General features: G+C 43.0%; 1 protein-coding gene across 1 annotated transcript; it reads left to right on the top strand.

The window, feature by feature from the left end:
• The first annotated feature begins 349 nt into the window (after positions 1–349).
• On the top strand, positions 350–21375 carry LOC134619173 (protein NLRC3-like). The gene is made up of 12 exons (XM_065469653.1): positions 350–469; positions 554–646; positions 1411–1512; positions 5486–5727; positions 5844–7683; positions 10799–10972; positions 12492–12668; positions 16355–16528; positions 18021–18201; positions 18870–18963; positions 21129–21205; positions 21319–21375. The coding sequence occupies exons 1-12, from the start codon at positions 381–383 to the stop codon at positions 21373–21375; spliced, it is 3300 nt and encodes a 1099-aa protein (XP_065325725.1). The 5' UTR covers positions 350–380.
• The last annotated feature ends 4885 nt before the right edge of the window (positions 21376–26260 follow it).

Genomic DNA, 26260 nt, shown 5'->3' with positions numbered 1-26260 from the left:
ACAATATACGTGTCAGTATTGTCATATCAAACAGCCAGTTAAAGGTTTTTCTAGTTTGAACTTCCTTGAAGACATTTTCCATTAATGGACTGAAGCTTCCAGTCTCAGTGAATCAGTGTGTGTCAGTGAATGCATCGTGTGTGCTTCACGGCTCCATCTAGTGGACTGATAGTAGAGCAGCTGATGGCAGCTTCCTCTGCCTCACACTGCTGTCTGGCTGCATCCAGCTGACACTGAGATGAAGCAGGAAAGAAGCAGCTGATATTTGGACAGCACACATGATGGAAAGGAGGATTTCAGTTGATATGCACATAAATGGTTTGTGTTTGCTCTGCAGGTGAAGGTAGAAAGTGTGTGTGAGCTGATGTGAATTGATCAGCATGGATCAGTGTGAGGACAGAGAGGAGGGAGTCCCTCCCTCTAAAAGCACTCTGTGTGGGGAACATGAGAGCCAGACCAAAGCTCAGAGGTGAGATGACCATCTCTAACTGTCCGTGACTCTTCTCCATGTCACAGCTCAGCACTCACATCACTGCTCCATCATTATTCACAGGAACCAGCCTGGACCTCCACCCAGCTCTGTGTCCTTACAGAGGGACACGTCTATAGATTTCCTCATTGATTTTAAAGACTCTGCTGCAGAGAGGTGAGCTGTTAGTAACATGAACTCTTTGATTTAAATGATTTTGATGTTTCCTGGTTTCTAAAATGCATCTCTGTAGCAGAGCAGTGTCTCCAAGGACACACAGGCTCAGCTGTAACTGTCAGTTTATCTGGTTTTAAGACACATTTGGACTCAATTGGCTGTTTTTAACTATGTATTTTAATCAGAGGTGTAAATTTAGACCTCACACATCTGGATCCTAAACTATGATAGAAACAGCTGCTAGCAGTGGGTAGTTTGACTTTGATACGCTGCTCTAGAAAGCAAACAAAGGTTTGTGCAGCTCCTCTTCAGAAAAGTGTTCAGAGAGCAGCTGCTGTTTTAGACAAAGGCTCGTCGTGTGAGCCCAGATGTGTGTAACAGCTGGATGAAGGAGAACCATCACAGTCACGTCTCCATCCCGCCTTCATTAATGAACTTCCTGTTGCTTCCAGATGACAGGAACACAAAGTGTTTGTGCCACGTGATGCTGCAGGATTTGTTAACATGTCCATGATGGTAACATCTCCTCGTCTAACTGCAAACACATGAGCGCTCCTAACGGCAGCTATCACAGCCACACAGGCAGACTGTGTCTCACTGTTGCATTCAGGGACATTTGTTTTCCTGTAAAAAGCTGAACTCTAATCTAAGAGGACTGTTACTGACAGGAAACAGCTGCATTATCTGCAGTCTGTGTGATCACAGCTGCTTCAATCACTTTATCAGAGAATTGATCATTGAATAAAACATGTTTGTGTCTGCAGAGGTCAGAGGTCACAGTCTGCAGGATCCAGCTGTCCGTCTATAAGGAGTGATGGGTCCAAAGGTCACCCTCCAGAGTTCAGTGCTGAACCTGGACCAACGAGGTCAGAGAACTGTGATGACTCCTTTACATGTTTGTGTTTTCCTGGATAAATATGACCAAAGATTCATTAAAAAGACAAAAATATTAGACTTTGTCCTGTAGCGCTGTGTGGCAGGCAGGATTGGACCCAAACACAACAGGATGAAGTCAAAGAGGCAGCTTTATTTCAGCTGTGAACATGCAAACAGCAGAAATAAGGAAACATAACTGTAGGTTTGCAGTGAATGAAGCCTCAGCTCGACGCTCCACTTTGTCCCTCTTTTCCTTCTCCAAACAGCCACATCAGGACTCTTTGATGGAGTTTTAAAATATTTAATTACAAATGTCCAAAGATGGGTTCAGGATACCTGAATCCACAATTATTAAAGCTAGAATAGTTCACAGGGTTTGGACTTTGTTAGGTGACGAGAGAACATCAAAGTGTTTTTTATCTTTAAACAGTATTTTTATCACTTCAGTTGCTCTCACAGCCCTGTTTGTTATTTTACCAGAGCTCTTGTGTTTCACTCAGTGCTCCCACCAAACACCTTGGAGGACACGTTAGTGTGATTTAGATTTCATTGGTGTAAACACCAGTCACACAAGCTAACCCAAGGAGGCAGCAGCAGCTTTGTGTTTGGTAAAGTCTGTTGGCTTAAACTAAGAGAGTTTAGTTTGTTAGCACAAAGAGCTGTCAGCTAAAGCCCCGAATGCACTTTGAATACAGATGAACTGAGAAAAACACTTTAAATACAGCAAACAGTCAAACTGACAACATCTTTTTCTGCTGATCATCCACAGCAGTACATTTAGCATTCATGCTAGCAGCAGGCTATGACTGTCCACTCAGCACCAACACAGGTAGGAGTGAGCAGTGATGAAGCAGGGCTGTGGGCAAGTTTGAGCTACAATCCTATTGGCTTCTCAGTTTCTCCAAAGAAAAGGGGAAAAATTCTTGGTGTTGTGAAGATGTGAGTTGGTCCTGTTGTCGTGGGGCTGGAAGGATGCTGGCAGTGAGAGGCTTTTCATACAGTGTTCAGTAACAGAATGAGAAGAAAGCCACTGCACATGAAACAAGGTGCTCGTAGTGTTTGTTTACTGTGTTTGTGCCACAATGTCAGATCAGTTGTAGATTCACATGCAGACTTGTCCAGTGAAACGAATGGAAGTACTGCAGTACAGAGCAAAGATTAAGCCAGGAGAGCTCTCCAACTTTCTGAAAGTATCAGGATATTTGAGTGATAAGAAAAAGTGGATCATGCAACAATGTCCCTCAGCACACAAAACAATCAAAGCAGAATAAATATAATGTTTTAGATCAAACACTTACAGGGACCTGAAGAGAGAGAACCAACAAAATGTCATGGCTAACAGAGGAACTCAAGCACAGACTGAGTTCTGACAAACAAAAAGGTGACAGTTTATTTACCAAAGGGTGAACCACAGTGCTCTATATATGTACAGTGAGTTGGGGAGGGGTTCCAGGGCTCCAGGGAAAAGAGGGAAGGGAGTCCACACTCACTCCTCTTCAGTCACTCTTGTCCTGCTCTCCACTCACACAGCCACACACGGGAGTCACAGGTAAGCGTCTGTAACCAGATCCGGGGAAATATATACTCAAAGTATACACAAAGTTAACCCAACTGGTGAATTTAGAGAGAGATTTCTTAGCAAGGAGCTAAGATCATGAACACAGGAGGGTCAATGTCCCAGCGACAAACTGCTCCACGCCGCAGCGTTAAATGGTTACCGGTAAGCCCAGGTGAATCAGCAACAGGTGGTGTAACCATCATAACTGTGTGGACCAAGAGCGAGAGGCCATTACAAGCTCCACCCAGGAAGGCAAAACGCGAGCAGGAGAGAGCAAAACATAAAATCTGAAAAGCCATCATGAGCCAGCCAGAGAGACACAGAGTTTATACTAGAAGAGAAACCTGCTCATCTTCATCATGTTTGTTTAAATAGAGAAAATCAGAAGTCTCTGTGTGTCAGACCACGGCTCTACACGGACACTTCTTTTTTTTTTTTTTTTTTTTTTTTTTGCGCCTGTCCCGTTTGGCTCTTTTGCCATCAGAATTATTGTCTAAAGGCGAAGAAAGATGCCCAACGGATTTACTTTACCAAATGGACCATCCCAGCCTTGCCGTAATGGTCCATCTGATTCACCTTTTATTGTTTATTTTATTTTCACTTGCTGAATACGGGACAGACTTGACTGGTGGAAAGAAAGGGGAGAAAGAAAGAGGGAAAGAAAAAAAAACCTGAGAAGAGGGACGGGGAAAAAGGGCAAAAAACAAAAACCAACAGAGTAAGCAGACAAAAAAAATACATATATCGATGACCTGGATCACCTGTTGAGAAAGAAAAAAGAAAGCAAGCAGAAGAAGACGAGAGTAATAAACAAGATCACAATGATATATGGGAATATGGCAGTAAATATTAAATGTTAAACATTATTGTGCAGCACGTGAGATCGACAGCGCACAGTGTGCTTTGAGGTAGGAGCCCAAAAGGGTGTAGTTTGTGTGTGTAATCATCCGTGTGTACACCTGTGAGCATGAGCGCGCTTGTATTTAAAAGGTTCCTTAATGTAATGATCTGCTAGAGGGTGTGGGGGGCCACAGTCCCATCCTCCAGGGCATGAAGCAGGTATGGAGGAGATCAAAACTCCAGACATCCAGAGGCCCCCAGAACACAAGAGACCAAGGAAGACCAACAGAGGGGCAGCCGCGCCACTGTCCCAGAAAGAGCTGACGAGAGTCCCAGATGAGGGGTCACTCAGCAGCCGCGGAGCAGAAGCCAGGGGGGGTTGCAGTGACGCGCCCGTGAGCGCCGCCGGCAGCCAGCTGTGCCTGAGTGACCGAGCCCCGGGCCGAGAGGCCGAGGGCACCCCATCCCCGAAGTGGCCCGAGCAAGCCCCAGGCTCCATGCCCCGATAAGCAGCCGCCAAGGAGTGAGCCGGTGGGTACCTGGGCGCCCACCCCCGGACACAAAGAACCACCAACGCACCGATGTCTGAGGGCCTCTGCCACCGGCAGGGGGAGTGGTGGGGGGAGATAGGCCTCCAAACCTTGGAGGGCCTGAGATGTCCCCAGAGAGGTGGCGTCTGATACCCAACGTGACATATAGACACAGACATACAGGCACACTCAAATACAAACATCCATTCCCACCCTCATGCTCTCATAGGCAATTACTCAACACTCACCCAATGTGGAGACAGACATAAAGAGACACTGTACACACAATCACACTCCCCAAGCGTACTCTATGCCCCGGGTCTAGGTACCCTTGCCCCTGGAGGGGGAAACTGCACCCAGACCCAGGTGGTGTTACCCTTTTCCCTGCGGTGGGGAGATGCAGACCGCCCCGACTCCGCAGCAGCAGGGAGGCCCCACATTCCAGACCCCAGTCGGACGGCCAACTCCTCCTCCTAGCCCCCCCGCTCCAGCAGGTCGCAGAGAACGGGGGTGTAGGAAGACTCCAAACCTCCCTCCACCCGCTCATATGTAGTGTTGATGTATGTGTGTTCTAAGGTGCATTTAAAACCCAGGAGGGCATGGAGCTACCTGCCAGAGCAGCAGGTAAGCGCAAAGCCCCTCCTGCTAGCCCTCAATGTCTACGTGTATTTAAAATTGAGAGGTGGGCAACGACGCCAGGGGTGAGGTCGTACACCCTGATGGAGATTGGAATCCGGACACTTCTAAGCTGCTTCAGAGTGAACTGACCCAGATAATCTGCACACAGCGGCTGTAAAACAGTGAAAGTCATAACTGTCTCTCTCTGATGGAAAGCTTTTATTGTGAAGTCAGGAAGTCTGCAGGAAGTGTTGAGTTTGTATTCATCACTCACTGTTTAATAAGACAGGCAGACAGGAAGAGCAGCTCATTAGTGTTGATGAAATCAAAGGAACTGTGAGGAACTGCAGTTTGGTCACATCTGGATGTTTTTCACTAACAGTAAATGTTTTTAGTGATAAAGAAATGTGTTCACAGAGAGAGGAAGAGGAAGAGGAGTGGTGTTTGTGAGGAGGAGCAGCTCTCCTGCTGTGCTTCGTGTCAGGACGTCCTGAAGGATCCAGTCTCTACCAGCTGTGGACACTGGTTCTGCAGACAGTGCATCTCCTCATACTGGGACCAGTCTGCTTCATCAGGAGACTCCTCCTGTCCCCAGTGTGGAGAAAGATCCAGAAGCAGAGCTGGACTGCAGACAGCCAGTCAGAGCAGCTGTGTACAAAGTAAGACTGAACATCTGTCTGCTGATGGACTCATTTCTGAAAACTGGACTTCTTGTGTTGTTCAGACATTGAAGAGTTTTCTTTCTCTTTAGTCTCATTGTTTTTCTTTCTTTCAGCAGATGTTGGTCTGCAGGAGGTTTTAGATGAACATAAGATCAGTCTGAGGAGGAGATGTGAACGTGTGACTGAAGGAAGTGATGAAACAGGAAGTAGAACCCTCCTCAACACCATCTACACTGAGCTCTACATCACAGAGGGACAGAGTGAAGAGGTTGATACCCAACATGAGGTGAGGCAGCTGGAGACAGCTTCCAAGATGGACGCCCTCCATGACGCTCCAATCAGGTGCCAGGACATCTTTAAAGCCTTACCTGACCAACAGAGACCCATCAGAGTGGTTCTGACCAACGGCGTGGCTGGTGTTGGAAAAACCTTCTCAGTGCAGAAGTTCACTCTGGACTGGGCAGAGGGCTTGGAGAACCAACATGTCAGTGTGGTGGTTCTGCTTTCATTCAGGGAGCTGAACCTGATCAGAGATGAGCAGTACAGTCTTCTGGAGCTGCTCCATGTTTTCCATCCAACATTACAGAAGGTCACAGCAGAGAAGCTGGCTGTCTCTCAGCTTTTGTTCATCTTTGACGGCCTGGATGAAAGCAGACTTTCATTGGATTTCACCAACAGGAAGCTGCTGTCTGATGTCACACAGAAGTCATCAGTCAGCCAGCTGCTGACAAACCTCATCCAGGGGAATCTGCTTCCCTCGGCTCTCGTCTGGATAACTTCCCGACCTGCAGCAGCCAATCAGATCCCTCCTACATGTGTCGACAGGCTAACAGAAGTACGAGGCTTCACTGACGCCCAGAAGGAGGAGTACTTCAGGAGGAGATTCAGTGATGAAGAGCTGTCCAGCAGAATCATCTCCCACATGAAGACATCCAGGAGCCTCCACATCATGTGTAGTATCCCAGTCTTCTGCTGGATCACTGCTACAGTTCTGGAGCACATGTTGACTACAGAGCAGAGAGGAGAGCTGCCCAAGACCCTGACTGACATGTACTCACACTTCCTGCTGGTTCAGACAAAGAGGAAGAAGAACAAGTACCACGAGGGACATGAGACGAGTCCACAGGAGCTGACGGAGGCTGACAGGGAAGTTCTTCTGAAGCTGGGGAGGCTGGCGTTTGAACATCTGGAGAAAGGAAACATCATGTTCTACCAAGAAGACCTGGAGCAGTGTGGTCTGGATGTGACAGAGGCCTCGGTGTACTCAGGAGTTTGTACAGAGATCTTCAAAAGAGAGTGTGTGATCTTCCAGAAACCAGTCTACTGCTTTGTTCATCTGAGCATTCAGGAGTTTCTGGCTGCAGTCTACATGTTCCACTGTCACACCAACAGGAAGACAAAGGTGGTGGAAGGTTTTGTAGGGAATTTCCGAGAAGAATACAAAAACAGATCTTTTTTTAAGAACATGTTCAAGTCTTATAGCTTCACATCACTGGAAGTCTTTTTAACTACAGTCATGGAGAAATCCCTCCAGAGTAAAAATGGCCACCTGGACCTGTTTGTTCGCTTCCTTCATGGCCTCTGTCTGGAGTCCAACCAGAGACTCTTAGTAGGTCTGCTGAGTCAGACAGAGATCAGTCCAGGAACCATTCAGACAGTCATCAACAACCTGAAGAAGATGAAAAATGATAAAATCTCTCCTGACAGAAGCATCAACATCTTCCACTGTCTGATGGAGATGAACGACCTCTCAGTACATCAGGAGATCCAAGAGTTCCTGAAGTCAGAGAACAGATCAGAGAAGGAACTCTCTGAGATCCAGTGCTCAGCTCTGGCCTTCATGCTGCAGATGTCAGAGGAGGTTCTGGATGAGTTGGACCTGCAGGAGTACAACACATCAGAGCAGGGACGACAGAGACTGATTCCAGCTGTGAGGAACTGCAGAAAGGCTGGGTGAGTCCAGATGTGATCATTAACATCATTGATCAGAGTAGGTTAGTAGTTTAATTTTGAAAATAAAATCAGATTGTAAGCACAAAGTGTTTGTGTCCGTACGCTGCAACCTTCCACACCATCCTTTATTGTACAGACTCAGCAGCAGCTCCATGGATCCCAAATCCAAGAGTGGAGAACAGATTTGAAGTGTGTCACATCCATGCAGTCACAGCTGTTTCCACCATGTTTCCACTGATATTAATCCTGTTCAATGACACGTTTCATATCAGTGAATATGTTCTTTAGGACGTCCACTGACATGTTTAAGTGTCCTGCTGGAAATCACTCAAATCATCCATGAAATCCATGAAAAATCCTTTTAGTGTTTCTAACTTCACCCTCTGTCCTCTCTCTCTCTCCATCCTCCTCACTGCTTCTTTCACTGATAATCACACAAGCATCGTATTCAGCTACAAAATAACACAATAATATCATCTGATGATCATTATTAGAAGAGCAGGATCCATATTTGATATCAGAGTAACACACTGCTTGCTTATGTGCAGTCATCATCAGTGACTGTGGGTCAAACAGAAGCTCTGTGATTGGTTGCTGACCTTGGTCACCTGTCCACTCTCACCTGTTTGTGTTTGCTCTCTCTTTGCTGTCTCCATCCTCTCTCTCCTTTCTCTCCCTCTCTGTCTTTGTACCGTCACTCAGGGCCAATGGAAACAGTGACATTTACAAACTAATCAAAGACAAACTGATCCATGTCAGGTTATAACAATATTCAAAGTGAATACAGGCTGCTGCTGGACACAGACAGGTAACATCATTTTGACTTGCTGTCACCTGGATCTGGACTCATAAACACTGAAGCCCTGAACAGGAATACAAATCATTTTATGCCAACTAGCGACACACCAGCAGATAATGGCTCAGAAAGCTAAAATGAGCCAATCATTTCTGTGTTTAGTTCCCCTGAAATCAGATCTGATATCAGCAGCTCTGAGTTCATTCATCATTATTGTCCAGTGATGAGATTTCTGCTCCGTTTGGTAACAGTCAGCAGGTTTTTCCTACATTCAAAATGTTCTGGAGTCAAAGCAGGAAACAGTCCAAATGTGTGTCTTCACTCTGACTCTGGATCAGATCTCAGTGACAGACTGTGGACATTGTGGAAGCCTAAATGTGACACCATCTTCCGCCTTCATCTGCAGATTAACCCTTTAAAGCCGGTCGGAGCGGGCACGCTCCGTTTTGCGTAACTATATTTAAATCCCAGTAGCTCTGCAACCACGTAAGCTAGAGCAATAATTTTTTTTGCTTATGAAACCGGAGGAGTTGTAGTTACATCTTATGCCATCAGCTTGCCCATCAGCTTGGTCACGGTTTCCTTCCACATATAGCTTTGCAAAAACTGCATAAAAAGCGCTTGCAGCAACAAAAACATAATTGCCGTTTATCAATGCCCAAGTACGCGAGTACGTACTCGCGTTCTCGGTGAGTACGTACTCGCCGAGAACGCACGGGAGTACGTACCCGCCAAGAACGCGAGCACAGACTCGCGATTTGTACAGTCGGAACACCAGCGTACGTGATGATGTCACAGGTCCGGAGTTTTTACTGCCGTCCCCTCCTAATTTAACTGTGAGTAACATGTTATGAAGCTTAACTTTAATCACAGCCAAACCGGTTTACTCAGGAACAAATAAAACACTGAAATAAACCAAACATTAACATTTAGAAATGATCTAAGTGACTTATATATCATTGTTAACCTCAGTAGTGAAACCTCTATTAATAAAAATAGTGTACATGTACATACGTGTACATACCTTAATAAAAACAAGCAGGTGAGATGTTAGAACGCTTTTATTTCTATTCTAGTGGACACTCAATACAATAGACAGCTGCTGGAGTTTCTTTAACCTGAGTAGTGAGAAGATCGCGAGCGGGGGGGGGGGGGATGTGCTGGGAGTCGCTGTTGAGTTTGGACGAAATGCATTCTGGGATATATAGCTGTCCCAAGTCTACACCGATGCATGCTCGATAAAACGGGCAGATCGAGAACACATCCGGGACTTTTTCGCGTTCTCGGCGTGATGCGTACTTCGAATTGGAACAGTACTTGGTCTCCGACTGATGACGTATCACGAGTACACGAGAACGCAAGTACGCACAAGTACGCATATTGATAAACGCCCTATATTCCAGAAACACGCTTTGCCGATCCGATCAGCTGTTCGCAAAACACTTCCTACGTTGGAATAGACGTCAGCGCGAACTTTCGCATGTCCGCCATTACCTGCCAGAAACCGGAAGTGACGTCATTTCGCGGAAATGTAGTTTTTTTACTATCAGGACCTCATGAGCCTATACTGGTGTTTTTAAAAGTTATCTTTGACTTTATGACTTTCTGTGTCGTTGCTGGGATGCTTAGAACTCAAATTGCACTGCTGGAAATAGTTTATTTTGATGCATATGCTGCTTTTTTGCAAATTTGCATTATAATATTTATTTTCGTTTTTTCTGCAGTATATAAAAATTGGTGTATTTCAAAAATAAAACTATGAAGACACTCAAAATAAATTTCCTGTGGTGGGAAACTATTTTGTGCAACTTTTTTGTATTTACAGTTTTGAGGGATAAGCCTCCTAAATTTCTCTAACTAGAAATATATGTTAAAAAAACAAAAACGATTTTCAATTTTTTTTGTAGTTTATTGCACTTTCTTGCAATTTATGTAATTACAATGCACTTAATGCATACGTATTATTAAAATGTGGGCTATAATGGTTGTATTGATGTATAGCAACTTGAGATGCTCCCAAAATTGGCACTACAGCATATAAAAATATAATATAAGCTCTGGCGGACTTGGTTCTATGGTAGGTCTTAAAGGGTTTTAAAGCCAAACAAAGATTCTCATTAAAAGTCTGCAGATCTGAGAGAGACTCAATCGTTGTGTCATGTTAAACACAGTAAGAGGAGCTGAAGCACAGATGTGAAGAGCAGATGTTCATCAGATTATGACCTCACTCTGTTTTGTCTTCATATACATTCAGTCTGTGTTTATAATGCAGATTTTCTGCTTTTATAATAACACATTTTATATTTTCTATCATCACAGACTGACTTACTGTGGACTCTCAGAGACTCACTGTGAAGTTGTGGCCTCAGCTCTGAAGTCCAACCCCTCCCATCTGACAGAGCTGGACATGAGTTGGAACAAGCTGCTGGATTCAGCAGTGAAGCTTCTGTGTGCTGGACTGGAGAGTCCAAACTGTCGACTGGAGACTCTGAGGTGAGTTCACTGACTGCGGCTGTTGTTGTTTTTCTATATTTCAGGTCTTTGATTGATGTTTGAAACTTTCTTTAGTTCCTAAATGTTCAGGATGTGTCTGAAGACAAATGTGAAGAAGTTTGAGTGCTTTCAGAAATGTTGTGTCTTTCCAAACGACTGAACAACAGTTTTTCCTTTTGGCTCCAAACAGAAGTGACAGACTTGAGCAGGGTTCATTTAAAGGCTGACAGAAGTGGAGTGGTGACGGGGAGATGTTTGACAGGACAGTGTTTCAGCCTCCACAGGTTCATGTTGTGCTCCATCAGTCAGTGAAGATGAAGTCAGTGCTGATGAGGCTGTAGAGTGTGTGAGGGATGTGAATGAGGATGATGAAGATCTGATGATAGCAGATAAAAACAGGCTGCAGAGACTTTGAGCCATACAGGGCACACAGTGTGTGTACAGAACAGCTGAAATCATTCTGGAGGCCTCACTGGAATATGGAAGCATCACAGTACAGCTTCAATAAAGTCTCTGATATGAGATGAGAAATGAAGCAGCCAGAGCTTTTTCATGAGTGGAAATCCACTGTGACTGTGAGCTGCTGCTACAGCCTCCAGATGAGAAAGGCTGTAACACCACCACTTTACTCTGTTCTACCTGTCACATCATTTTATCAGGAAACAAATATGTTTTTACTATGTTTGTCTTGAAGATGTAAGAAGATCACATGGTGCTTTTTATTATTGTGTTGGTTTGTTTCCTGTCTCTTGGATGGAGCCCAGCTGTGCGTGGCCCCTGGGCCTGTGGTCAGAGTGTGTGCTGGATAATCCGGCCCAGGATGAGGCCAAACTGACATGGGATGAAATGTCTGTCACATAATTGAGCTTACTGTAGTTTCATTTCTGCACAATTTAAAAACAACCAAAACTGTCTTTTCTATGTTATACTGTAGACTTTCTTTGATACTGTGTCCAAAAGGAGCAGCTTTTACTTTGAAGGGGAGCCGTCTCTGTTTCCTCTTCAGGTTGGATGATGGAAGCAAATGAGTGTGCGATGTTCTTTCCGTGTTGCACTTTGTAGACGCTCCCTGAGCACTGGTCTCACAGCCAGCTGCACATAGAGACCAGTGTTGTTAGTCCAGGTCAGAAGATGACTTGTTGGAATGAAAATGAGCTTGTAGTTTGTCTGCTTTAATCATATGACTGGAAAAAGGTGTTGGACTTCAAATATGTCCATTTCTTTCACACTTCACCTTTAAAAGTGAAGCCTTGTGGTTCCTGGAAGGAAAAACACGACTTTTTCAAGTCTTTGTCCTGTTTTTATGATAAATGTACGACTTTAATGTGAAACATTCAGAGTTTTTTCTCTTGTTGTGTTTGTTTGAAGCTGCTTCCTGTTGGCTTCAGCTGTTTGGAGTTTCCATTTTCTAAACTTCTACATTCTGAACCTTCTTCAGCTCTGAACAGATGATGAAACACTGAATGATTTCAAGCTCACACTTTGTCTAATAAACTTACATCTTTCATTCTTTATACAGATTGGTGGACTGTGGTTTGTCAAAGATCAGCTGTGATTATCTGGCAGCAGCACTGAAGTCCAACCCCTCCCATCTGAGACAGCTGGAGCTGAGTAACAACTACAACCTGCAGGATTCAGGAGTGAAGCATCTGTGTGGTTTCCTGGAGAGTCCAGGATGTGGACTTGAAACTCTGGGGTCAGTCAGCATGTTTTAGTTGTGCTGAGATGAATATGATGTGAAAGTTGTGCTGACACTAAACTGCAGACATCAGGCTGATATTATACTGATCCACACTGAGGATCTTCATGGTAAAGTCTGTTTTCTTCTTCTCTGGTTTAGTCCATTGACTGCAGCAGAACAATGTTCACATTTCAAACAGTGAGACTCAACGTATGGCCCGCGGCCCACACGCGGCCTGCCCACCTTTCCTGATTCAGAGAGAGGGGACCCTGATTAACTGTGTAGTGTTCTTCCTCACAGTTCTAAGTATCAGACACAACAATGAATAATCCACAGCTGACTGTCTTTAGCAGGTCAAAGGTCACGGCACACAGCAGACAGTGGGAAATATTCTAATTCTGATCATTTATCAGCACATATCCATATGTATAAAAACAAACACTGTGAGACTTGATCAGAGGTGTGATCATCACAGCAGAGGCCTTTGTGTCAAAGTCACTGAGGATCAAACAGAAACACATGAAGCAGATTTTCCTCTTCTGGCTTTTTATAGCAGATAACCTTCAAAATCTTCTGCAGTCGATCAAAAACTGAAGCAAACCATGAATCAACATGTGAACATGAGCTGATGCTGCTGAAGTGAAGCAAAGTTACAGAGGTTTGATTACAGACACAGCTGAGAGTTTGTAATCTGTCATCATTTTAAAAGGTTTACATTTCTTCAGTATTGAACAGCAGAAATGAGGCTTTGTTTTCGGAGGCCGACAGCAGTGAACACAACAGCAGACTGGTGCGTAATAAGCAGTGAATAATGCAGAAAACAGATTTTTGAAGGTAAACTGTTCTTGAAGTACACTGAGAGAGAGAGAGCTGTGCAGGAAGTAAAGGTCAAAGTCAGAGAGAATTCATGACGATGTTCATCAAACGTAAAGCGTAGTTTGGATCTTCTTTTGCTGCTGGTTCACTCAGTTTTGGTTGGAGACAGATGAAACCTGCAGCTTCAGGATCTGTGAGCTGTCCACTTTCAGCCCCGACGGCGTGTCCGTGTACGTGCCGTCGAGTGAACGATCCACGCTCTGTGTTTCCATCTTTGTGTGTTTAGCTGCTCTCATTTACTGTTTTATCTGTTTGCTTGTTGTTGAAATACTTTTGGGAGCTTTAACCTGAGATTCTGGCAAAATACATTTACAGGGAGTGCAGAATTATTAGGCAAGTTGTACTTTTGAGGAATAATTTTATTATTGAACAACAACCATGTTCTCAATGAACCCAAAAAACTCATTAATATCAAAGCTGAATGTTTTTGGAAGTAGTTTTTAGTTTTAGCTATTTTAGGGGGATATCTGTGTGTGCAGGTGACTATTACTGTGCATAATTATTAGGCAACTTAACAAAAAACAAATATATACCCATTCCAATTATTTATTTTTACCAGTGAAACCAATATAACATCTCCACATTCACAAATATACATTTCTGACATTCAAAAACAAAACAAAAACAAATCAGCGACCAATATAGCCACCTTTCTTTGCAAGGACACTCAAAAGCCTGCCATCCATGGATTCTGTCAGTGTTTTGATCTGTTCACCATCAACATTGCGTGCAGCAGCAACCACAGCCTCCCAGACACTGTTCAGAGAGGTGTACTGTTTTCCCTCCTTGTAAATCTCACATTTGATGATGGACCACAGGTTCTCAATGGGGTTCAGATCAGGTGAACAAGGAGGCCATGTCATTAGTTTTTCTTCTTTTATACCCTTTCTTGCCAGCCACGCTGTGGAGTACTTGGACGTGTGTGATGGAGCATTGTCCTGCATGAAAATCATGTTTTTCTTGAAGGATGCAGACTTCTTCCTGTACCACTGCTTGAAGAAGGTGTCTTCCAGAAACTGGCAGTAGGACTGGGAGTTGAGCTTGACTCCGTCCTCAACCTGAAAAGGCCCCACAAGCTCATCTTTGATGATACCAGCCCAAACCAGTACTCCACCTCCACCTTGCTGGCGTCTGAGTCGGACTGGAGCTCTCTGCCCTTTACCAATCCAGCCACGGGCCCATCCATCTGGCCCATCAAGACTCACTCTCATTTCATCAGTCCATAAAACCTTGAGATATTTCTTGGCCCAGTCTTGACGTTTCAGCTTGTGTGTCTTGTTCAGTGGTGGTCGTCTTTCAGCCTTTCTTACCTTGGCCATGTCTCTGAGTATTGCACACCTTGTGCTTTTGGGCACTCCAGTGATGTTGCAGCTCTGAAATATGGCCAAACTGGTGGCAAGCGGCATCTTGGCAGCTGCACGCTTGACTTTTCTCAGTTCATGGGCAGTTATTTTGCACCTTGGTTTTTCCACACGCTTCTTGCGACCCTGTTGACTATTTTGAATGAAACGCTTGATTGTTCGATGATCGCGCTTCAGAAGCTTTGCAATTTTAAGACTGCTGCATCCCTCTGCAAGATATCTCACTATTTTTGACATTTCTGAGCCTGTCAAGTCCTTCTTTTGACCCATTTTGCCCAAGGAAAGGAAGTTGCCTAATAATTATGCACACCTGATATAGGGTGTTGATGTCATTAGACCACACCCCTTCTTATTACAGAGATGCACATCACCTAATATGCTTAATTGGTAGTAGGCTTTCGAGCCTATACAGCTTGGAGTAAGACAACATGCATGAAGAGGATGATGTGGACAAAATACTCATTTGCCTAATAATTCTGCACTCCCTGTATATTAAAAATCCATTCAGGATTGAATGAATCAACATCGCTTTATTCAAATTAAAACCATTTAAATAGGAAAATCCATTTTTTTACAGCCGCCTCTAATGCTGGGTAATGTCAGCTGGTCCATGTGCAGCTGGCTGTGAGGCTCAGGGAGCGTCTACAAAGTGCAACACTGAAAGAACATCATCCATAAATATTGAGTAATAACTGGACTCTCATACAGCGAGACTCAAATGCCTTTAAACATCAGCTTATCCTGCTGATCCAAGTCCAACACTGAGTTTGTAAAAACATGTTTGTCAATCATTTTGTTTGGTTTCTGAGGAAAATGATTCAATAACTTGCTGCTAATACACAACATTTCATCATATTTCCTCATAACCCTCTTTTGTCTGACCACTTGATCCCATTTGAATTTGCAATAAAGGATCCACAGAGTTTGGTGACAATAATGACAGTAGATGTTTGTGTGAAAGTGCTGGAAGCAAATGAGTGTGCGATGTTCTTTCAGTGTTGCACTTTGTAGACGCTCCCTGAGCACTGGTCTCACAGCCAGCTGCACATAGAGACCAGTGTTGTTAGTCCAGGTCAGAAGATGACTTGTTGGAATGAAAATGAGCTTGTAGTTTGTCTGCTTTAATCATGTGACTGGAAAAAGGTGTTGGACTTCAAATATGTCCGTTTCTTTCACACTTCACCTTTAAAAGTGAAGCCTTGTGGTTCCTGGAAGGAAAAACACGACTTTTTCAAGTCTTTGTCCTGTTTTTATGAGAAATGTACGACTTTAATGTGAAACATTCAGAGTTTTTTCTCTTGTTGTGTTTGTTTGAAGCTGCTTCCTGTTGGCTTCAGCTGTTTGGAGTTTCCATTTTCTAAACTTCTACATTCTGAACCTTCTTCAGCTCTGAACAGATGATGAAACATTGAATGATTTCAAGCACTTTGTCTAATAAACTTACATCTTTCATTCTTTATACAGATTGAAGGGCTGTGGTTTGTCAAAGATCAGCTGTGATTATCTGGCAGCAGCACTGAAGTCCAGCCCCTCCCATCTGAGACAGCTGGAGCTGAGTAACAACAAGCTGCAGGATTCAGGAGTGAAGCATCTGTGTGGTTTTCTGGAGAGTCCAGGATGTGGACTTGAAACTCTGAGGTCAGTCAGCATGTTTTAGTTGTGCTGAGATGAATATGATGTGAAAGTTGTGCTGACACTAAACTGCAGACATCAGGCTGATATTATACTGATCCACACTGAGGATCTTCATGGTAAAGTCTGTTTTCTTCTTCTCTGGTTTAGTCCATTGACTGCAGCAGAACAATGTTCACATTTCAAACAGTCAAAGAAGAAGAAAAATCCTCCACTGCATAATTCACTGTGAAACTCTCCAACTCTTCATTCCACCTTAAAGTCTGTCTGACACTGAAATCCAAAACAAAATGTGCGTTTGCTTTACAGACAGCAGTCCAACACAAACATACACACATCATCCAAAACACAGTCCAACATCCAAATCTCCTCCACTGCCAGCATGAATGATGGGAAAGAGAAGGAGGAACACTCTGACATTCAGGGTTAGAATGAGTTTCATGAAGCAGACTGTGAAGATCAAAGCTGCATTAGAAGCTTACATGAATGAATGAGTGGACAGAAGTGGACAGAGATCATCTGAAGCACTTCAAAGGCTTTAAATCAGCACATTTCTCTTTATTCTTTATCAACTCTGTTAGTTTCTCTCAGTTTTCTGTGGAATGAAGCTAACAGCAGGCTAATAAGATGCTGACCAATAGGTTTCTATTAAAGGTTGTAATTTGTATGTGAAAAAGTGCTTTGGCTCAGCAGGGATCAGCTTACAGGTAGAATACAGCTGCTGGATGGGATTAGCATGTCATAGCTATCTACAAACCTTGAGTGTCCTTTATTCAGCTCATCCTCTGCTTTACTTTTACACCTGATTTTAGCTGCTTTATCTCTCTTTCAACAAGTTCCTGTGCCTCAATCTTTTTCTTCTCTCCCTCATAACAAGACAGCTTCTTCTGCCTGGGAACATGTTGGAGTGATTTACTAATCAAGGGCTGCTTATTGGGGAAAAGACTTCCTGTTTTCAAAGTAATCCCCATTTTTCCCAGACAGAAATATAAGTAGAAATCGATGATCTAGGTGAGAACATGAGCCTTTAAAAAGTCCCAGTGGGTGCAGTCAAAGCAGTCCCTCAGTCCCAGTATAGAGTCTTTGGTCCAGACTGGAACAACTGTGTGCCCAGTTTGAGCTCTCTTCAGTCCTGTGACCTGACAGACCCAGAGGGGCCATCACATCACATGTAGAAGCTCCCCTAATGGAGCCACAACACATGTCCAATACTTAGTCTGTCTTGTTGGACCAACTGGAAGAAATGATTCAAGGACTTAGTCACAGAACAGAGATTCAAATCTCCAAAATCCAACTGGCTGCATCAGGACATATAGTCTGAAACTCTGCACAGTTTCCTGTTTGAAGCTGCTTCCTGTTGGCTTCAGCTGTTTGGAGTTTCCATTTTCTAAACTTCTACATTCTGAACCTTCTTCAGCTCTGAACAGATGATGAAACACTGAATGATTTCAAGCTCACACTTTGTCTAATAAACTTACATCTTTCATTCTTTATACAGATTGAGTTTCTGTGGTTTGTCAGAGATCAGCTGTGATTATCTGGCAGCAGCACTGAAGTCCAACCCCTCCCATCTGAGACAGCTGGACCTGAGCCTGAACAACCTGAAGAATCCAGATGTGAAGCAGCTGTCTGATCTTCAGCAGAGTCCAGACTACAGACTGGAGTACACGAGAACGCAAGTAGAGTGATGGAGTGAGTGGGTGGTGCTGTCAGCAGTATTGTACTAAACACAGTCAGTATGAAACAAAGATCCAGTGTTTCCTGTAAAGCTGCAGCTTCTCAGTGAAGCTGTGAGAGGAGAATGGTGACAGGCTTCAGGATTGGACACAAACACTTCCTGTTTCTCACCTTTATGGTCACCATAGTAACGGCTGACACGTTCTGATCAAACACTGTCAACAGCCAATCAGCTCTCTGAACAAAGCAGCATACAGACCAATGACTGCATTCATTTCCAAGTTTAAAGCAGTGAAGAACACAGTCTGTAGGTGAGGAAGAATTTAGTGAGAGCAGATGTTTGGATGGAATTCCTCCAGTTAACAGCTGGAAGCGTTCATCTGGATTGTTGGGCTTGTTGTTGGGGTTCCTACAGAGCTCAGAGTGGACACACCAAGCTTCTTCTAATGAGTGAAAGTCCAAACTCAAACTAGGAGGGAAAAACATCTTCATCTTCAATAAAAATCCAAAGATTAGAGAAAGTGAAGCAACAATGCGTCCTAGTACAGTCCCAGCACTGAAGTCCCTGCTGCTCTTTATACTGGATGTGCTGCATCACTGACTGACAGCTGATGAAGAGTCTCTGGAAACACTCGTTTATCTCCTCTGCTCTTCCTCCTTCTCTCTGCAGGAGCTGATGATGGTAAACAGGACGGTGTGTGTGCTGAGAGAGGAGGAGCTGTGTCCTGATGATCCAGAGAGGTTGAAGCAGCAGCAGCTTGTGTGTAGAGACACTCTGACTGGGCCATGTTACTGGGAGGTGGAGAGGAGAGCTTCATCCAGCAGTGACTGACAGAGGAATGAAGTGCAGATGACTGTCAGTGCTGCAGAGTGAACTGCTCTGAGAACAGCTCCACTGTCAGACACAATGTAGAGTCCAGCATCATCCCTGTGTGTCCCTCTGGATCTGACAGAGGATCATCAGTGTATCTGGACTGCTCTGCTGCTGCTCTGTCCTTCTACAGTCTCTGCACAGTCTCTGTCTGACTCTGGCTTCAGACCCTCCTGGATCAAACTCACCTGGAAAGACTTTCAAACATCACTCAATAGATTTGAATACAGAATAGATTTGATATATACTGTAGATGTACTGTAGAGTTGCAGTTTGTCACTTGTAAATACAGTCTGTGAGCAGCTCTGAGCTGAAAGATCTTTCTAGAAACACCAAATGTTTTCACTCTTCTGTTGCTTTTTCATATATTTCCACAACATTAATATTGATCCCACCTGTCTCACCTGTTTCATGCTTTTATACATGAGAACAGGACACGTGTGATCTGAGCGCTGCTGTGGTTGCTGTGCTGCACGTCTTCATTTAGATAACAGAGACATCTAGTGGTTCAGAGGGAGAACTGCAGGAGGTGGAGCTGTGTTTTAGCATGGAAAACTTTTTATCTTTTAGTCGCAGATACAAATATGACAAGTATCAGTGTAAGATACAAAAGGTCACATCAGTCAGCAGAGGGAACAGTGATCACACAGCAATGTAAGAATAGAAACATAACAGTGAATCTGGACATGTGTACAGATGGAAGCAAACAAACAGGATGTAACACTACATTAAAGCCACAAATGGGAAGAAAACAAAGCCAAAGGAAAATATATTTGATCTCAGGAATCCAAATCAGATGCTTTAGAGCAGGGGTCAGCAACCCTGGGCACGCGTGTCACAGCTGGCACGTGAAGGGTTAACTGATGGCACGACCATAGCCGGACTGGCCATCGAGCATACTGATGGTGATTTTTGTTTTTATGGGCCAATGATGTTTTTTTGTAACGGTATAAACGATGAAAGGTGGTGGATTGGCCGGATGCTGGTCGATGTGTAAAAATAAGTCAGTTGTTTGGTGGTGGCTATGGCGGAGCTTCCACAGAGGCAGCAGGTGGATGAGGGAAAGGGGAGGCAGGAGCAGCAGAGACCCGAGGCAGCCGCCGGTCCGAGTGTCAGGTAGACCTGCAGTCTATCTGGGTCAGATATAAACCAAGTTTAGGTGGAGTTTATTTTCCTTGTGCTGACTTTTTACAGTCAGTTACAATAACTCGTACTGCGTACTAGCTAGCATGACGGAGTTTCTATACTGCTGGGTGGGTGCTGTGATGTTACTGATAGTGAACTTTACAGTGGCTGCAAAAGTCTTCGGCCCCCTTGAACTTTCCCACATTTTGTCACATTACAGCCACAAACATGAATCAGTTTTATTGGAATTCCACGTGAAAGACCAACACAAAGTGGTGAACACGTGAGAAGTGGAACGAAAATCATACATGATTCCAAACATTTTTTACAAATAAATAACTGTAAAGTGTGGTGTGCGTAATTATTCTGTCATGGAAAAACACACTGCCATCAACTTCTGTTTTGTTTTTGTCAGAATCACTGTAATATAATCACTGTACCTTTATATACACGTGACTTATATTAATGCTGCTGCCCTCTTGTGGCTAAAGTGTAATTATGTTATTGTTATTAGGGAAAACATTTGAGAGTAACATGCCAAATGAGTCAGCACTTTGGCTTTAGCTTAAGAAATCCTCATTATGTCATCAGTTATAGTTGCATGTATTCATTATCATAATTTAACCTTTAATATTGATGTCTTCAATTTATTTTGAGTAAACTAGCAATAATTTTATGGTTCTATTAAATAAATGCATCACTAATGAATTAACTATTTTAGTACTTAATTAAAAATATACATAATTAATTTAAAAAAAAATTGATAATGAATTATTTAAAGATGTATTTATTTAATTCACGTTGCTACTCCTGGCCCTGCATCGCTGTTCATAAATACATTTTATTTGTCAGCTTCACCCATCAAAGTCAGGGGGCGGGGTTAATGCTGATCAAGTCAAAACCATTGCTTTGGTCTGGTGGGCGTTCTTTTAGTGGGCTTTTCTGTCACGGCCTGCGTGGCAGACTATGATGAGGGGAAGGAGGACCCAAATGCTGGACTCTTTGATGAGGTCAGTGCATTTATTTACAGTGATGCAAAATAATCCAAACAACAATAAATCCCCAGTGCGTTCCCGACTCTGACATGTCCTCTTGCCAGTGTTAGTGTTCTTTGTCTCCTCAGTGTCTGAGCACCCCGTGCTCGCTGCCCTCTCGTCTCCACACTCCTCCTGGGGAATAACAAAGAGGCAGCTGTCAGCAACACCACAATGCGGCAGAATAACCTTAACTAACTCACCAAGGGACTAACGTGAAGTTACGCAATGATCCAGCATCGGAGAGAGCTCCACCACACTCCTAAGTAACTCCTCTGATGAGGCTTGATCAGCTGCAGGTGTGAGTAATTCTCCTCCGCAGGTGTGGCCAGGCTCCTGGCTGACACACACACACACACACACACACACACCTAGATACACAAACATGGAAACAGGAGACAGCAGCACCAAAAACACACATGTCCATAACTTCTTACAGGCCCTGGGTCACCCAGACCCCAGTCCCATGACAATTTCTCAAAACTAAGTAGGCCCACACACCAGGGTTTGGACATGTGTGGACCCAAACTATACTTAAACTTTACCCTTTTTTGTGTGTCACCAAATACACTTTAATATCTTCTAGACAAGAATGTAGTGGCATCATCTTTAACCTCCTAAGACCCAAACTCCTCCGTGGCATTCATTTTTAATTTCTCTTTGATATTTGGGCTGATTGGGACCTGATGAAAGTAAAAACAAAGAATTACCAGATTTTTTTTTAACCAAATTTTTGTTTCTGAGAAAAATGAGAGCCACATATGAGGATATTGGTCTAAAATTTCGATAGCACAGTGGCAGTATAACATCCTCGTAAGTGGATATCAGGCCCTTGTAGAGCAAAATTTAGTATTTTGGTCTAAACAACCCAAAATGTGATGTCCACATGTTTGGACGCCAGGTCCTAGGAGGTTAAATATCTGCTCACTTTGTCAAAATGAACCTAATCATCTCTGTTGATTTCAGTGATGTCTGCCAGCTCACCTTGCAAGTGGTTGAGTTTATACCTCCGACAACGCGGCACACAACTTGTAAACCCCCTGCTGACTATCACCTCTGGAGTTATTTATGTTAGTTTCAACTGTTCTTGCAAAAAGTGAGCACGTGTTACTGATAAAAAGTCCAATAGAAGCAAAGTCTAAACTTTGAAAACAAAAAACAAAAACCTGTCTGATTCAGATCTGATCTTTGGGGGGGTTTCAATAAGCAGTGTGACCCGTGTATATTTAGGGGTGGGTCGATTAAAATCGATTCTCGCTTGGATAACGTGATATCGATTCATTAAAATCCTGAATCGATTTTTTAATATAAATTTATTTTGGCCAAAACGCCAGAATCTCAGGTTAAACCTCCCAAAATTTCAACAACCACCAAACAGCTAAAACAGTCAATGAGAGCAGGAACACGGATTCTGCACAAAGACGTGAACACAAAGCGCGGAGCCGCCGACGCATCAGAATCAGTAAGATGTGACTTTCTCACCCGACGGCACGGACACGAGCTGAAAGCCGACAGCTCGCAGCAGAGTGAAGCTGACCCCCCACCCACTTGAAACGTAAAGGAAACAGGCGGAGCGGTTAGTGCTACATTTGTGCAGATTTGTACAGGTAAAAGTAGCGTTTGTGCTGCTATGATATGAGATATTCTGTTATGGTATTACTGCTGAAAAATGTCTTTTTCAAATGACCTTTCGCTTTGTGTTCACTTGTTCAATAAAGTTCTGTTAAAAAAACTCTTATTGTATTTAATCAGCTAAATTTGTAATGAGTGTAGTTTTTTTAACTTCAATTTCTTTACTTCAATCACTTTTTGTTCATAAAACTACGATGCAAATGCTTGAGTATTTATTTTTTTAGAGTGGATTAAAAAAACTTTATTGAAAACTACATTTGAACATTTTACACTCCCATGAACACTTTTGAGAAACGAACAAGCTAGCAGTCTTTTGCATCAAATACACATTTTCTGGCAGGAAAAACTATTATTTGTCATAATGTGAAGGATTCTTAGAACAGCTGTTACATCTGGTTTCTGAACAAGGTAAGCTTACATTTAAAATACTGAGCTTTTAGTTACTGAGTTAATACATGCTATAGCTAACTGTCTGGATCAAAGGGATTTTGTTTCAATGTTAAACATTTTCAAAAATACAGCAACTGCAAATTTGCAAATCCAAGACAAAAGTTTCTAAAGCACTTTAAAACATTTAGTACACTGGACTAAAATGCTGTACAGTACATGTTAGTGGGATAAACACTCAGACTCAATTTAATAAAACTCACAAATTCAATAGCTCCATCTTAAAAACAATAATTCCACAAAATATGAAAGTGTAGATTGGTGGAGAACTTGGGGGAGGGGTTGCTGGCTGAATATATAGGGCAGAAATTATGTTTTGCTCCATTATAATCATAGTGTGTGTTTTTTATTTCGATGCCTCGAAAGCCATCTGTAGACAAGGTTTCCGTTTTTGCAATTCAAAAGAGGCCATAGTCCAAAATGGCAAAATAGCCCCTCCAGCTGCACCAGTCTGGAAAGAGCTGAGTCAGCAGCTAGAAGACATGATGTCAGCAAAGGTCCTGTACACCTTTGTGAAGCTAAATAGACACAACATCTGGTCAGCTTTGGAAATCAGTGATCAGGAAAGTAATAGTGAAGGAGAGTTAGAGTCACGTTGCGTTTCTCCTGGACAAGAAAACTGTCAAGCTTTTGAACTTGAAGTCCCTTTTGAGGACTGGGTTAAATTTATTCCTGAAAAGGTTGAATACATTGACAAGTTTTCTCCTTCCCAAAAAAGGCAATACACAATTTTGAAGCCTGGCACTTGGACTCATATCATCAACAATCTTATCTGGAAGAAGATCAAAAATACATGTACACTTGTGTTCTGAAGAGCAAAGGTCCATCCAACTGTCAACAATAATTATCTGGACATCAGAGGCGACTGTAAGGAGTGTCATGTGACAGACAGCCAGCAATCAATAGTCCAATGGTGCTCCAGGGTTTTATGAGAAATACAGATCTCTCCCTGCACACGGGCCACTCCAAGCGGTTCATGTCTGGAAACCTGCGTGAACAGATAAAGAGCTGTGTGAGGGCAGAATGGAACCGGCTGTATGGAGGTCAGCGAAGGCAGCAGATCTGATGGATGTTGGAGATCCTGAGCCAAGCCACCTTCCAAATTTGGCCACTCTGCGAAAAGCCAAACAAGAGAGAAAAGACTTGGAATTAGGAGATAAGGACCCCATTGCATCTCTGCAATTGTTAAAATATAGTGTTCCTCACAGTGGTAGCATCGAGATATTGGCCTGGACAGGTTTTTCTGTCACTGCTGGAGTCAAACTCAGATGCATGTTTACAAGACATTGTCAAAAAAAATCTCCCCCAACTGTGTGTTTTGATGCAACCGGTTCAGTTGGGAAAAAACTGCTGAGTCCAAATCTGGCAAATCCGGCCATATCTTCCTTTATCAAGGTACTCTGACAGAAAACAATTGCCCCAGTGTCCCAGTGGTGCAAATGCTGTCAGAGAAACATGATTGTTTCTGTTTGTTTGACATGATTGTTTGATGCATTAAAATATGCTACAGCTTTTCCCCAGAACATAAGAATATAATGTTTATATCCCCTGAGTATTCATTTGCACCACCAGCAGTTTTTATGAACGTTTTATGAAGCATCAACTGAAAGCATCAAACTGATATGCCAGTGGGACTAATATTCACTTTCTCCCTGAGATTATTCCTCATATAATAAGACTGGTAAGTTACTTGCCTCTCTGGACAGGAATAATGGTCCCTCTCTTCCAAAGCACCAGCATCACAGCAAGTTCAGCCACTGTTGAAGCTGAGTTCAAAAACATAAAACACGGCCTTTTCAAAAATGAAAACTTGCCTGTTCGAGTCGATCGCTTCATTGCTCGTCATCTTTCCTTCATCGAGGGAAATATGCGGATTTGTTCTGCAAAAGAAAAGATCAAAGATGAGGCAACAGTGGGATCACTGAAAGTCACAGATGCCAATTCTGCATCCATGACGACTCACAGTGCAGAAGGCAAAATAAAAATGGATGCTCACCCGTTTGTGGGATCTCATGCTGCCACAGAAAATTCCTCCGGCTGCTGAAGATGCAGTTGAGAACTGGAGGGGCCTGGCTGTTCCACCCAAAAAAAGGAGGAGGACTTCCTACCTCTCTCATTTTTCCTCACATTTCCCCTGAAATGAAGGGATTGTGTTAAAAATGCTTTAGTTCCTCACATTTTTCTGCAATCTCTTTGTTCAACCCCCTGAATTAAAGCTGAAAGTCTGCACTTCAAACACATCTGAGTTGTTTCATTTGAAATTGATTTTAGTGTATGTACAGAACCAAAATTAGAAATTAAGTTCTCTCTGTCCAGATATTTATGGACCTAACTGTATAATCTATACAGCACGTAAAAATGCAATAAATAAAGAAGTCTGTGAAAATGTGGCACTTCAAGGTCAATTTAAACTGAAGTGATATAATCTTCTCCCCACAGTTTGAGTTTGTATTGTCTCAGCTGCAGACAGACGCTGATATAAATTTGGAGGTGCCAACACTATTAATATTATTAGTTATAAAGGACACCTTCCTGCCTTTAGTCTTATTCATGATGATTATTAGTCTTCTAATGTCCAGAAGTCTGTATGATGTGTTTCATAGTTTCTAACAAGCCTTTTAAACTTAAGTTACTGCATTGCTGAAACACCAACATCTGCTTATTGAACAAAAACAACCAAAAGACCACACATCTGATTTTATTTTTATTTTAATAGACTTCCAACAATTATACCAGATAACTGGCCTCAGAATATAATTGAATAAACATGTTTAAAAACGATAACCTGATCCTGTCTTGACAGGCTGAGCTCTTCAGTATCCACCAACAGCATCGTCATGCTGAGTCAGACGTTTCTGCTCCTGGTGGAAATACTCTTCCTCTTTCCACATTGTACCAAATGTTTTTAAATGTTAGTTTCAATTTAAAATGAAAGATTAAAAAAGTGTAACA

Source organism: Pelmatolapia mariae, linkage group LG20 (assembly GCF_036321145.2).
Source record: "Pelmatolapia mariae isolate MD_Pm_ZW linkage group LG20, Pm_UMD_F_2, whole genome shotgun sequence".
NCBI classification, from domain to species: Eukaryota; Metazoa; Chordata; class Actinopteri; order Cichliformes; family Cichlidae; genus Pelmatolapia; species Pelmatolapia mariae.
The sequence above is the reverse complement of the archived record's forward strand: the minus strand, read 5'-3'. Positions and strand labels throughout refer to the sequence as shown.

What these genes read in the sequence shown, in the direction of transcription:
- LOC134619173 (XM_065469653.1), top strand. Translation starts at nt 381, where the DNA reads ATGGATCAGTGTGAGGACAGAGAGGAGGGAGTCCCTCCCTCTAAAAGC. An exon ending in GCTGAACCTGGACCAACGAG is followed by an intron (nt 1,513 to 5,485) that starts GTCAGAGAACTG and finishes ATGTGTTCACAG; the next exon opens with AGAGAGGAAGAGGAAGAGGA. An exon ending in TCAGAGCAGCTGTGTACAAA is followed by an intron (nt 5,728 to 5,843) that starts GTAAGACTGAAC and finishes TCTTTCTTTCAG; the next exon opens with CAGATGTTGGTCTGCAGGAG.